The sequence below is a fragment of the Lactuca saligna genome, chromosome 3 (assembly GCF_052625555.1).
Source record: "Lactuca saligna cultivar CGN05327 chromosome 3, ASM5262555v1, whole genome shotgun sequence".
In the NCBI taxonomy this organism is placed as follows: Eukaryota; Viridiplantae; Streptophyta; class Magnoliopsida; order Asterales; family Asteraceae; genus Lactuca; species Lactuca saligna.
Window position 1 is genome coordinate 31,006,876 of NC_136419.1, and position 13,273 is coordinate 31,020,148.

General features: G+C 29.5%; 1 protein-coding gene across 1 annotated transcript; it reads left to right on the top strand.

Moving 5' to 3' along the window:
* The first annotated feature begins 3,883 nt into the window (after nt 1-3,883).
* On the top strand, nt 3,884-5,873 carry LOC145034993 (uncharacterized). The gene is made up of 2 exons (XM_078983573.1): nt 3,884-3,984; nt 4,327-5,873. The coding sequence occupies exon 2, from the start codon at nt 4,337-4,339 to the stop codon at nt 5,561-5,563; it is 1,227 nt and encodes a 408-aa protein (XP_078839699.1). The 5' UTR covers nt 3,884-3,984; nt 4,327-4,336; the 3' UTR covers nt 5,564-5,873.
* Nucleotides 5,874-13,273: the final 7,400 nt, after the last annotated feature.

Consider the following 13,273-nt stretch of genomic DNA (forward strand, 5'->3'; position numbering starts at 1 on the left):
ATTGTCATTTCCAAGTATTTTTACAAAGAGATTTTTCATAGAGTTATAAATTGAACCAATCTCCGTGGATTCGATCCCTTTACCACTATATACTATTTTAGTGTGTAATATTTAGGGTTATTATTTGTGTTGGCCTCGACAACCACCAGAGCCTAAACTGAATCCTTTTAAAGGGGTGACAATTTGGTGGTCAAAGATAATTCCTCTGAAGGTGAGATGTTTCATGTGGAGGTCGGTGTTAGGTAGAATACCAGTGGCTGAAACATTGGTTGTAAGGGGGATATATACCTACAGTACCCTATGCTCTCTCTATAGCACAGAAACTGAAACGGCTGATCATTTGCTCATTACTTGTGGCTATTCTAGAGTGGTGCAACATTGGATATTCAAATGGTGTGGATTGGAAGACATTATGTTCTCAAATATTAGAGAATTCATTGACTTCGCGGCTACTTGGGGAAACTTTCCTAGAAAAAAGGAGATCTTAACCACGGTCGTCTATTGCCTTGTTTGGAACATTTGGCTATCCAGGAACGACAAGATTTTCAAACATATTGGTGCAAATCCTACAAAAATCGTTGATAATATAATTTCGCTCTCGTATATATGGTGCAAGCATCGAGGTGACACTAGTTGTGGTAATTGGGTTGAATGGAGCGTTTCACATTTCACTCGTCTTTCATCTTAATTTTCATGTTTGCTCTACTGTTCCTATTTCCGTTTCATGTTTGTACTTGGTCTCATTGTAGCTTCTTGCTATGAGAGTGCCCCTTTTAATGATATTTGTTTTTTTCTAAAAAAAAATAAGTTTGAATTTATAAGAAAAATAAGAAAAATTTTGAATTATTAATGAGGTTTTAATACATTGAATACATTATATATATATATATATATATATATATATATATATATATATATATATATATATATATATATATTCTTTCTAATAAATATCTTACATATATATTACTTTACATATTAAATATGCAATTTTAATTTAAGAAAATGAAAAAATATAATAAAATGACAAGTGAAAAATAAAAAATTCAAAAATTCTAGAAAATGTCATATGTTCAAATAAAGGAGAAGAGAACATATGACAAAAAGATTTTGATTTATTAGGGATGATGAATGAATTATATTATTTTTTTTTCAAAAATAAGAAGCAATAGCCATGGAAATTCAATAATTTATTTATTTATTTATTTTGTAAATATAGATCAATATCAATATATTTGTAAAAGCATTCGGAATCTGGATGTTAAAAATAACAAAAAACAATAAAATCCTATGCTTTATAATAAAAACAATAAAATCCAAACCTTAAAAATAATAAAAAAAAGACTATAAAAATAATATTTAATAACAAATTGAATTTCTGAAGTGATAAACTGAATAATAATATTTAGTAAAATTTAGATTGAATTGGATTACTAAAACGCTAAAATAAGACATTGTTTAAAATAAAGTTTGCATTGTTCAATCCTTTTATAAATACTTAATATATTAATTATGATTACCAAAACTGTATTATTAAAATTATACTATAACATTTTCAAACAAAACAACCTAATCATACATGAACAAAAAGATCGATACCGGACCTATCTATAATAAAACCGAACCAAAAAAAGACCATTGCAAAAAGATTAGACCGAAAACAATGTGATCGAGACATGTCTAAAAAAAAGAAGGGGTCGGTCCCGTAAATACTGGACCATTTCAGGACCGATTGAAAACCGGTCGGTGATCGTCTTAAGACCAGTCTCAAAAAAGACCATAAGTCAAATTTTATATACATATCAATTTTGTGTTAATCACAAGTTAACCCATTTCTTCTATTTTTTTTAATTAAATTTTAATGTATTATTTTGATGGTGATCACACATTTGTTAAAAGAAACCCTGAGAAAAAAAAAACTCATAATTAAACGAAAAAATGTGAATATAAAGACCGAGAGATCAAACCAAAAAAGACCGAGACCGAACCAAAAAGATTGGACCTAAAAAAGAACAAAACAAAGAAAAACCACTTTTAGACCATCTGAAAAAAGATCGGACCAAATTGATCGGTGTAACCGCTAATTCTAAACCTAATAGGAGACACAAAAAGTAAAGTTGGGCCACTCTAGGTCCATGTAATCCATTAATTTAACCCGTTTTAGCTTAATTTTATGATTTTGCTTATTTCTCCTCTTGGAGATAAGATAACCTAGAATCCGATTCATTAATGAATATATAAGTCAGAATTGTTGCATTAAATATGGTGATAATCTAAGAGCAAATCGAATCGACTATAGATAATAGATGTATCATGTGCTTTGAAACTAACATATGATAAATACATGAAAACGATGTGTTTTGCATGTTTCAAAGTGAAAGTGATGATTCATATGGATGCATTTGTTAAAAAGTTGCATGATCCTTTTAAATAGGACTATATTGGACGAAAGCCGTGGTGTCGGTGAGGGTGCAAAGGTGGTGATCCTAACATATTAAAACCATTATGTACACATAAAGTGATTTTTACATGTTTTTACAATGATTTCATGTTTATGCATATAACCGTGTTATTCACCAACCTATGTGACTTAAGTAACAAATATGTATATATCTCTCATAAAGTGATAAAGACATGTTATAAAGTGATAAAGATGTGTAGTCGATACTTTATCATGAAACATGTAATGCTTTTTTTTAGGATGGTTAACAATGTAACATTCATAATAATAATAATAATAATAATAATAATAATAATAATAATAATAATAATAATAAACAAGGAGACTATTTATAGCAATTTGATGACGAGATTATATATATGATGACTCATGGATGTCAAGACAATGATTTATGAATTATAAATTTATGATATAGTGTTTCGGAGGGCATTGCCTTAGATAGGAGGGTCTCACATGAAAGACCTAGCTCTTTTAGATGACCTAGATATCAGGGTGTAAAGGTTGAATATCATATTAAATGAGTAGCCTAACAATCATCTAGGTTTATTTATTTATTTATTATTATTATTATTATTATTATTGTTGTTGTTGTTGTGTAACATTTTTAATACCCACATTGAGTTATTCTCCCTTTTTTCTTGCCTTATTTGCAGGTCTCAGAATGATGACGTAGGTCATCAATGTGACACGATCATTCTATCTCTTATTATAAGACATGTCTGTCGATGTTTACCTCATTTTATCCTAGCTTAAAGAGATTACATGGTCTGTTCTCGTGATGAAACATATATGATGTGATAAATACACATATCATGTGTTTATAAATTATACTTCCAAAGTGGCATTGCTTGATTCACCGTTGTATTTTATGAGTACATATGAGAATATGACAAATTAAGTACCGAAATGCAATAATTACGTAATTGTTGCTAACGTGATGATTAAACCATGACAAGTTATCAAATGGCATGATCCATCATCCATGCATTTTATTTTGGTTACATGTGAGAATTTCGATATGTTTTCTTATAAATATGTCGTTAAATGTTTCATTTCAAAAAGATCAAACTAAAAAATTAGCTAAAAAAACGGATTAAATAAGCCAAACATGTTAAAAGTCCATAAAACCTTCTAATCGTTCTTACCTAAATATTTCGATTATTATAATAACAAAATATAATTTCTAATCATACTCAATCCATTAAAATTTCTAAAAAATGTAAGAAAAGTGTTTATGCCTTATTATAAGATATATCTATTTGGATTCGAATTAATTTTGCCCCTGACATTCAATCCACTAACTGCATGTTCCCTTTTGTGATTTGTAAAATACGCATATGATTGATTTGGGATCATGAGGTGTGGTGGGCCTAGGAATTGAGTGGGCGTTGAAACTTGGAATGAGTTACTATAAATAGAGAACCCATCCTGTTTTTCCATCAACATTCGAAAACAGAGAGAATTAGTGCTGGAAGCTCGAAGTACAAATCGTTAAGCAAGGATTACAAGCTATCTGAGCTAAGGTATAAGCTTTATCTTTACATTTTGGAAGTTATTTAAGTTATAAGAATTATCTTGTACTTTTAAGAATAAATTGATAAAAAACGTGGTTTAGTTTCTATAGAGTATAATTATACAAATTAATTTAAAAGATACGTGGGTCATAATGTGTTTGTTTAGTGATCTTATTCATTCGTTTTTACAAAATACACAAATCATCACAATATACTTGTATGGTTTTCTAATCATATAAGTTATCCGTTAAATATTTACTCCATGTTAATAAATTAATTTAATCAAATCAATTTCATGTAGTTTATCTATATCACATAAATCACCAATAATGATTCCATGTTGCATTTCAGTTTAGCATACATGTCTCACCAAACAAGAAGTGGTCTTGGGTATGGTAATCAAGAGGCAATGACGACTAGTGCAAGTACACCTCAGCAGGTTGGTGGCCCTAGTCGACAAGCAAGGAATACCAATCAGGAAGTGGACTTAAGGGCCACAATTGCTGAAGAGGTTTCACGAGCCCTTCGTGAGGCTGTTCCAATGATTGTGGAACAAAATCGGGACATCATTGCAAAGATGATGGAAGAGCGATTGAATGTGAACAGGAGAACCGAAGAGGTGAATGAAAACATGGATCAGTTACAAATCGAGCAACAAAGAGGTGATGAAACAAACCAAAAAGATGGGTGTTCGTATAAGTATTTCTTGAGTTGTAAGCCACCAGAGTTTAAGGGAAGTGGTGATCCTGTGATTAGTATGAGGTGGTTGAAAGAAATGGAAAATGTGTTCAAAACAAGCAAGTGTTCTGAAGGTGATAAGGTCATGTATGCAGTGACAATGTTGAAGGATGAAGCTTTATATTGGTGGGACATGGTTAGTGGTATGCTTGGAGAGGGGATTGTGGGACAACTTACATGGGGTCAATTCATTGCGAAGTTCAAGGAAGATTTCATTTCAGAAAGTGCATTGGATCAGATTGAGGAAGAGTTTCTGACACTTAAACAAGGGGAATCTTCTGTGGTTGATTACACTTACAGGTTCATGGAAAAAGCAAGGTTTGTAGAGCACCAAATCCCTACTGAAAAGAAAAAGATTAAAAGGTATGTATGGGGGTTAAGGGCGAACATTCGTGAGTTTGTCTCAAATCGCGACTTGGCCACTTTTAGACAAGTTGTGGAAGCGGCTAAAGAAAGAGAGAAGGAACTAAACTTTCAGAAACACGAAATGAGTAGTGTTGTTAAAAGGAAACGGGATGATCGAACATATGAATCATCCAAAAAGCTCCAAATTGAAGGTGGTAGTAGGAAATTCGATAAACAAAGAGATGCAAAGTGGTGTGAGAAGTACAACCAGAGGCACATAAGGGAATGCACTCCCGAGGTTGTGGAGTGCTGTCGGTGTGGGAAAGGTGATGATCAGTTTAGTTGGGACTATAACCACAAAAATAAAATATGTTACGAGTGTTCATTGGTTGGACATGTGAGGGTTGATTATCCTAAGTTGAAGAAACGAGAGCCTTGTTCGAAGGTGGAAGTGGTTAGGTGTAGGAGAGGAACTGTGAAAGAAGAACGAGATTTTATGTGTTAAGCGATGTGAGTTTCAAATGATCATGGATGAGGAGGCAATTACGATATCGGATGTTGTTATAGGTACATTTTTATTAACTTTTACGTGCGTGAGTGTTATTTAATTCAAGTGCTAATAAGTCGTTTGTTTCTAAATTTTTTTTTTGAAAGATTTGATGTAACTCCTAATAAGTTAGATGACACATTAGTACTAGAGATGATGGATATATAGCGATCATGTTCTAGTGAATGTTGGATATAACGATTGTTTGATTTAGGTCATACTCACAAATTACTAGTGAATGATATGTATTTTCTAGTTCATTGTTTTATTTATTTCTTCTAGTTGGATGTCTAATCGATACAAAGGTTGTAATGGTGATTGGCTTGCTTGAGTTTCCAATACTAAATCCATAGTTGCAACATTTTGATACATTTTAAATAATAAAAAATAATCATAAATCTATCAACATAATTGTATACTCAAAATCAATTGTAAATCTTTTTTGTTCATTTAATGCATTTATACACTCAAAATCATTCATAAATCTTTTGGTGATTTTATATACACATCATTGTTCATGTGATTTTTCGGTACATTTAAATAATCAACCTTGTAAAACACATATAATTAAAAGTACTATGTCTATTGCTCTCTCAAAAACTTTTATATCAACTACCATCAAATATGGCATGCTAACTAATCCTTTAGATTGGTTTGTAGAACAATTTGTTAACGACTAATAATATGGCAATATGGTATACGCAATTTGTTGATGCTGAGGTGGAGCACAATCACAACGTGAACACTACCCCTTAGCAGTGACTCTCATCACGATTGATCAAACCCTTGTTCTCGCGGTCCTCTTTATGCTCTCTTCTCATGAGACGACACCCTCAATGTGGTGTGAAGATTGTGGATGAGGTGGTGGAGGGGTAGTGTGACGACCACGCCCACCAACCTAATAACATTAAAACTTTTATGCATGATTGGTAGTGATCAGTTTTGTTCATATTTTTTATAGACCATTTATTTAGTTATTTACTAGTTTATAATCCGTGAGAACCATGGTTACAAAATTAATTAAACTTTAATAGTAAATACTCAAAATTATTAATCATTTATTTTAATAAATATATAAAATTATAATCATTCATTTAGATAATTATATAAAATTATATCACTTTATAATGTGTTAATTTTATTTAATTTTTATTCTAATGTTTTTAATTTAATGTAACTAGAGTGAAAAAATTTAAATTTTGAAATTTAAAATGGAAAATCAATAGGTTGACAAGTGACATGCATTAATTAGAAAACATAATAAAATGACAAATGGAAATATGCATTACTTATAAGACCCAATATAGTGATACATGTTAAAAGGAGAATAAAACTATTTTTTATTAGAATAGAGAGATTGCAATTATTATAAATTTTGTAAGCTAATTTGTCATAAACATGCGTGATTGGTAGTTATTGACTTTATATATTTATAAGCATGACATATAATTAATGAGAAATTAAGTATCCTACTGTTTTTCTTTTTAATTATTTTTGAGTAAATTATTGAAATCGTCTTTATGGTTTGATCAAAATTGCATGTTTGGTTCCTAATTTTTTTTTTTTTTTTTTTTTGTACTTGGATCGTCCTTGTGGTTTGATTTTGTTGTGTTTTTCATCCCTATGGTTTGGTCAAAAGTGCACGTTTGGTCCTTAATTTTATGTATGCGAAGGATGAAAAACATAACAAAATCAAACCAGAGAGACGATCCGAGTGAAAAAAATAATTAAGAACCAAACTTGCAATTTTAACCAAACCATAAGGACGATTTCAGTAATTTACTCATTATTTTTCTATAAGAAATGATAACAAATATTTTAAAATATTATTAATGTTATCAAAATGTGATATTTGTCATCATTTTATATTATAGATAGAAAGATAAACAAAAAAGAAAAGATAGAAAATATCTAATTTATCAATGATTAAATGATATTTTAATGTTTATAATGCATTAAATTAACTATTCTTATTTATTTTATTTTATTTAAATGGGGCCAAATTAAACAGGTCATCATCTTCTTGACTGAGTCCGTTTTTTCTTACGAACTTTACCAGTCCGTTGGGCTCAGTTCACGACTAAACGGGCCAGATCATCTATTTAAGGGTAGGTGGCCTTGGACCTTGGTATGTTTTAAAATTATTATGGACTGTTTTAAAACAACTCTACCCATTGTGGCCCTTGTGGATTTGGAGTTTATTCAACATGTTCGTCCAAAATCATGGATAAAGAGTTAACGTTGTTCCAAGTATATTTTTTTATGACATTTAACTCTCTTGACCAGTTCCATCTATAGTTATATTTATAAGTTACGTTCACTTGTTTTTAGGTATATATGTGAGAAGTGTGAAGTGTCATCTTCATATTATATTAGTATTTTTTAAATAATATTTATGCCAAAAAAAAAAAAACTATAATCCATGAGCTAAATATGTATACTATCTGATTTTGTCAAGTATCAATAAATAAAAATTATAAAATGATAAAAGAATCCCAAGGCAGCATCATATTCTATTCAATATGAACCCATGTTACATGTGATAACAAACGCAAAGACAAATTTCGAGCCAGATATTCAATTTTGGCTTCTGATCGCATGGATTCTCGTCACCACGCGTGTTGTTGTGACCAAATTAATATATAATCTATTTAACAAAATATAATATCTAATTAGACATGAAAAATTAGCAGATGTGTTTAACTATATATATCAAATGTATCTATTTCATTGAAATAGTAAGTTAAACAAGTTGAGTAAAGAATCAAAACGAAATATTTGTTTGCATTAACTGACATGGATCGTCTTAATCAAGAAATAGTTAATCATTTATTTATTATTATTATTATTATTATTATTATTATTATTATTATGGAACGAAAAATCTAACATACTCCTAATATCATATATGTCCACATACAACCTGGACGGAACTTAATCGTTCATTCATTGCATTGGAATTTTATAGATATTTATTTTGTATTAAAATAATCATATCTCTAAATATTATTAAGAGATAAACTTTATGGTATCATTTTAAACAATCAGGACCATTGATTGTATTTCGATCATAGATTTTTCACTCTTAGACCACTTTGTGACACCATCTATCAAGGTTTTGGTAAAAACTCTTTTTTCCATCAATCGTTACCATGTCTAAAGGTAACTTACGGTGTTACCTTTAATACTCGTTCACTTTCATAATAGAGTCTTATATCAATCCCATAAAATGAACGCTTAATAATCATAACCTTTTACCTCAATTTAATGAGGAATTTAATTTAATAAAGGAAGTAAATGTTAATTCAAACGAGATACATATTCCACAATTAAAAGATTAAATAATATCCTACATATCAGCTGTTACTTTCCTTAAAAATCTCCATACAAATCCATAAATCAAATAGATAAATTAAAATCCCTTAACAAACAGGTAGATAAATTTACATTTAAAGAATTTACATCTTTATCTCCTAAAACAAGGGCAATAATTACATATTTTTTGATAACTTGATAAATATTACAGTTGTATATAATCATCAACAAATCGTTTCTTAAATACAGGGTCGATCCAAACGTATATGGAGCCCGGAGTGAAAATAAAAAAGAGCCCTTTAAAGATAAATAAATATCATAAAGATTAAAAAAATCATTTATTCTTCACTATAAATGCATACAATTAGCAATAACAAGCAAATTAAATTGTTTATCTTTTAAACTAGTTTGAGTTTGAACAAACTTTAACCCCTAAAAATCATTTAAGTATTAATTCTTATATATATATATATATATATATATATATATATATATATATATATATATATATATATATATATATATATATATATATATACACACACACACTACATAACCTACAAAATTTTGGGGCCCTGAAGACGTGGGCCCTGGATGGTCGATCGGATTGTCTACCGTCTGATCAGCCCTACCTAAATATCATCTTTTTGCGATTTATCACTTTTTGTATATTCCTTTTCCAATTATGTTTTTTTCAATTCTATCATCTGATCAACTCATTGCAATTGGGATATAGATATTCACGTCCTCTCAACAAAAGTATAATAACTCAAGTAAGTCCATGAAATTACAACCCTTCATTGTGAATTATCTTTTCTATACTATTTGAATTCATCGTATCATTATCACAAACTTTATTATAATCTTCAGTTAAATTTTCTAATTTTATATTACTAAATTTGTTTATATCAATGGTTTTAATTTCAAAATCACCATTAAAGTTTACCGGTATAGTATTACTTACGTTATTTGATCGTAAAGAAACTTCTGAAAAGTTTATTCATAAGTATAGGGTTGCTTCAAAAGTTTAATTAGATTATCGATATTAACTTCAAAAGTACAAGACGTTACCGGTATAGGGTTGCTTCAAAAGTTTAATTAGATTATCGATATTAACTTCATTTACATAAAACTAATTTTTTACTTTTAGTCCATCTATTTTAATAACTGTTTATTTATTTTAGGAGGGTAATATCGAGATTTATTCATTTGCTTTGAATGGACTTTTGGATAAAAAGTTGACAGTCAAAATTCAAATTTCACATGATAATTTGAAGAACAAAGTTGATCGTTATGCAATCTTAACGTTCACTGGTGATAATACGAATATTGTTGAATTGGAAAAAAAATTAACATCAATCAGGTAACATTCTTCTACGAAGAATATTACACTTATTAAATTTCGTTTTTACATTTTAGTTGATCAACTAACATATTTTTATGTACTACAATTGTATGCGCCCAAATCTGATTCATTTAACGTTTTATCGACAAATCGTACTTATGGAGAAGACAAACCAAAACTGTTAATTCAATAGCAAGAAAAATAATATATGATTTTCATGATTTTGATTGAGTAGTTGAGTGATTTGAGTATCATTGATGTCATATTATGTTTGCATACTATTTGGTTTTTCGGTTTAGTTTTGATGACTTTGTTCATACTATTTAAATACATTTTGAGTTTTATGAAATGTTTAATTATTCAAACCCTCATTTTCAACAAGTTTGCATATGATGTTTTGAAAATATATTTCTGCTTGAGAAATTAAATTTGAAAATATCATAACAATGTATGAATTTTTAAATGATTTAACTTTTATTTTATCGATATTATTTAATTATAATTCGAGAAAAATGTTAAGATTCTAATTAAATTTGGTATAATATCATTTTTTATTTTAATGAAAATATTGTAAATTCCTTATTAAGTTTGGTATGATCTTGAATATTTTTGGTGTAATTTTTTAGATGTATATTATATTATAATTTTAATTAATTTTAACAAAACAGAAATTAACTATCTTTGGACTTAATACTAATTAAGAAAATTTATTTTTATATATTAAAGATGATTATGATTTTTTTAATTATTATTATGTCAATAGAATCAAGTTAATTTTGATATGATCTTATTGCACTTTAAGGTTGATTTAATAGGAAACAATATATATTCTATTTACTCATTCTTTGAAATTAAGTATTGTAGTATCAATGGAAAATAACTTTGCGGAATTAAGAACAATTAACATGAATCAAACAGTAATTATAAGAACACCAAACGTAAATAATTATGTTTAAACTTCATTGATGTCTGGAAGGTAATCTAAGTGTATAAAAATAGGAAGTGTAAGAACTCTCTCTCTCTCTCTCTCTCTCTCTCTCTCTCTCTCTCTCTCTCTCTCTCTCTCTCTCTCTCTCTCTCTCTCTCCGTAACACTTAAGACTACAACAATATTTATAGTACAACTCGAAAATGCACACTTAATTATTCTTACTCCTTTACCATTAGGACACGTGATTGAGACACGATTTGACATGCAGACTGCGAGGTTACATTACAAACATGAAATACTTGTGGGGTAAATGATAACATTATGGTTGCTCTCAAACATCAATCACATGTTTGTAACAACTACCACATAGTGACACAATGTGATAAAATTTTCAAATCATCAAATAACTTCAATCAAGTATTAGACCATGTTATACCCTTATAAGTTTAAAGGATGGAATGTTGTGTCACTCACAAACAATGTTTTGAAAACCGGACCGGACATCGAACCGGTCATCTTACTGGATTGATGGTTCAGTTGGTTCGATCGGTCGGACCGGTTCTAAAAACCGGATGAACCGTACGACGTCATATATATATATATATATATATATATATATATATATATATATATATATATATATATAACATTATTTTAAAATGAAACAACACCTTCCAAAATACTAATTCTAATAATTTATATATTTCTCAAAGTTTTATTATTAACGTAATGAAAAAAACTATAAAAAAAAAAAGGTTTTTGTTTAAGGTAGAAGAAGAGCCGAGCCTGTAGGTCTTCTATACCAATTTTTAGTGCAAATTTTGTAAAGGAAAATTCTGGCCGGTTTTTTTTTCTGGTTTAACCAGCCCGGTTTTTACCGGTTTATGGTTGAACCGCCAGTTCTTAACCGGTTTGATTACAAGCGGTTTTCAGGCTTTATAAAACCGGTATCCTGACCGGTTCCCGGTTGAACCGGTTCAACCGGCCGGTCCGGTCCGGTTTTCAAAACCATGCTCACAAATATAGTAGATTAACCATAACAATTGTTGGCGTTGCATTTTAATACATTATCATTTCATGTGCACTTAATGAAACCTATATTGTACAAAGATATCGACTATGTGGACATGTATTGACATGAGTCATCTAGAAAGGTACCATGAGACAATCAAATGTAAAATGCCTTATTTTATTTGTACAAAACATATTATCATTGTCTCAATGATAAAACAATGCATGTATAATGTTTGATTTATGTTGATATTGTTTCATGAAACAATACACAAGAATATTATTAAGAGAAAACTACACGGATGGTCTCTGTGGTTTGTGGTTACTTGCACGCTTAGTTCCTAGAAAGAATTTTTAACTCGGGTCATTCCCGAAACTTTAATTTGTTATCCACCTAATCTCTCTCTTAACGTTTCCGTTTGTTTAGGTGTTAGTAACCCACATAGTGAGGGTATTTTTGTCATTTCACCATTTCAAGTCTCTAAAACCCACCTCGTCATTCTTTTTCTCAATTTCTTCTTCTCAGTTCTTCCCTTTGTCTTCTTCTCCTAGGCATGCGATCCATTTATAAGTTCGAGAAACTATTATTAATGGAAAAAATAGGATAGTAAAAACTGTAGAAATGATATACACAACTAAATCACTATATTTGAGATCAAACTTTATATTATTCTACAAACTCAAATTAGAAATTTTACCTCAAATAAAAGTGTAAATTTTCTATGGTGTCTCTGAAAACCAATTAATTTATCAAGATACCAATAACTGGATTTCGAAAATGATGTGATGAAATCAACATCTTGCGCATAGCAATCAAAGTCTACGACAAGATAAAAAGAGACCTATGAAGAAAAGAAAGGTAAAAAGTAAAAAGGTATATGAAAACAAACAAATCCTGAAAATAGACTCACCTCTCTTCCATTAAAACCTGTACCAAAGAACCGTAATCCAAAAACCAACCAAGAACACAAGAAAAGCAAAACCCACTTGCATTAACAATCAGATGAGCATTTATGAAAAGTAAAAAAGAAAAGTAGCCAGAAAAAAATGAACGTGAAGATATGCAA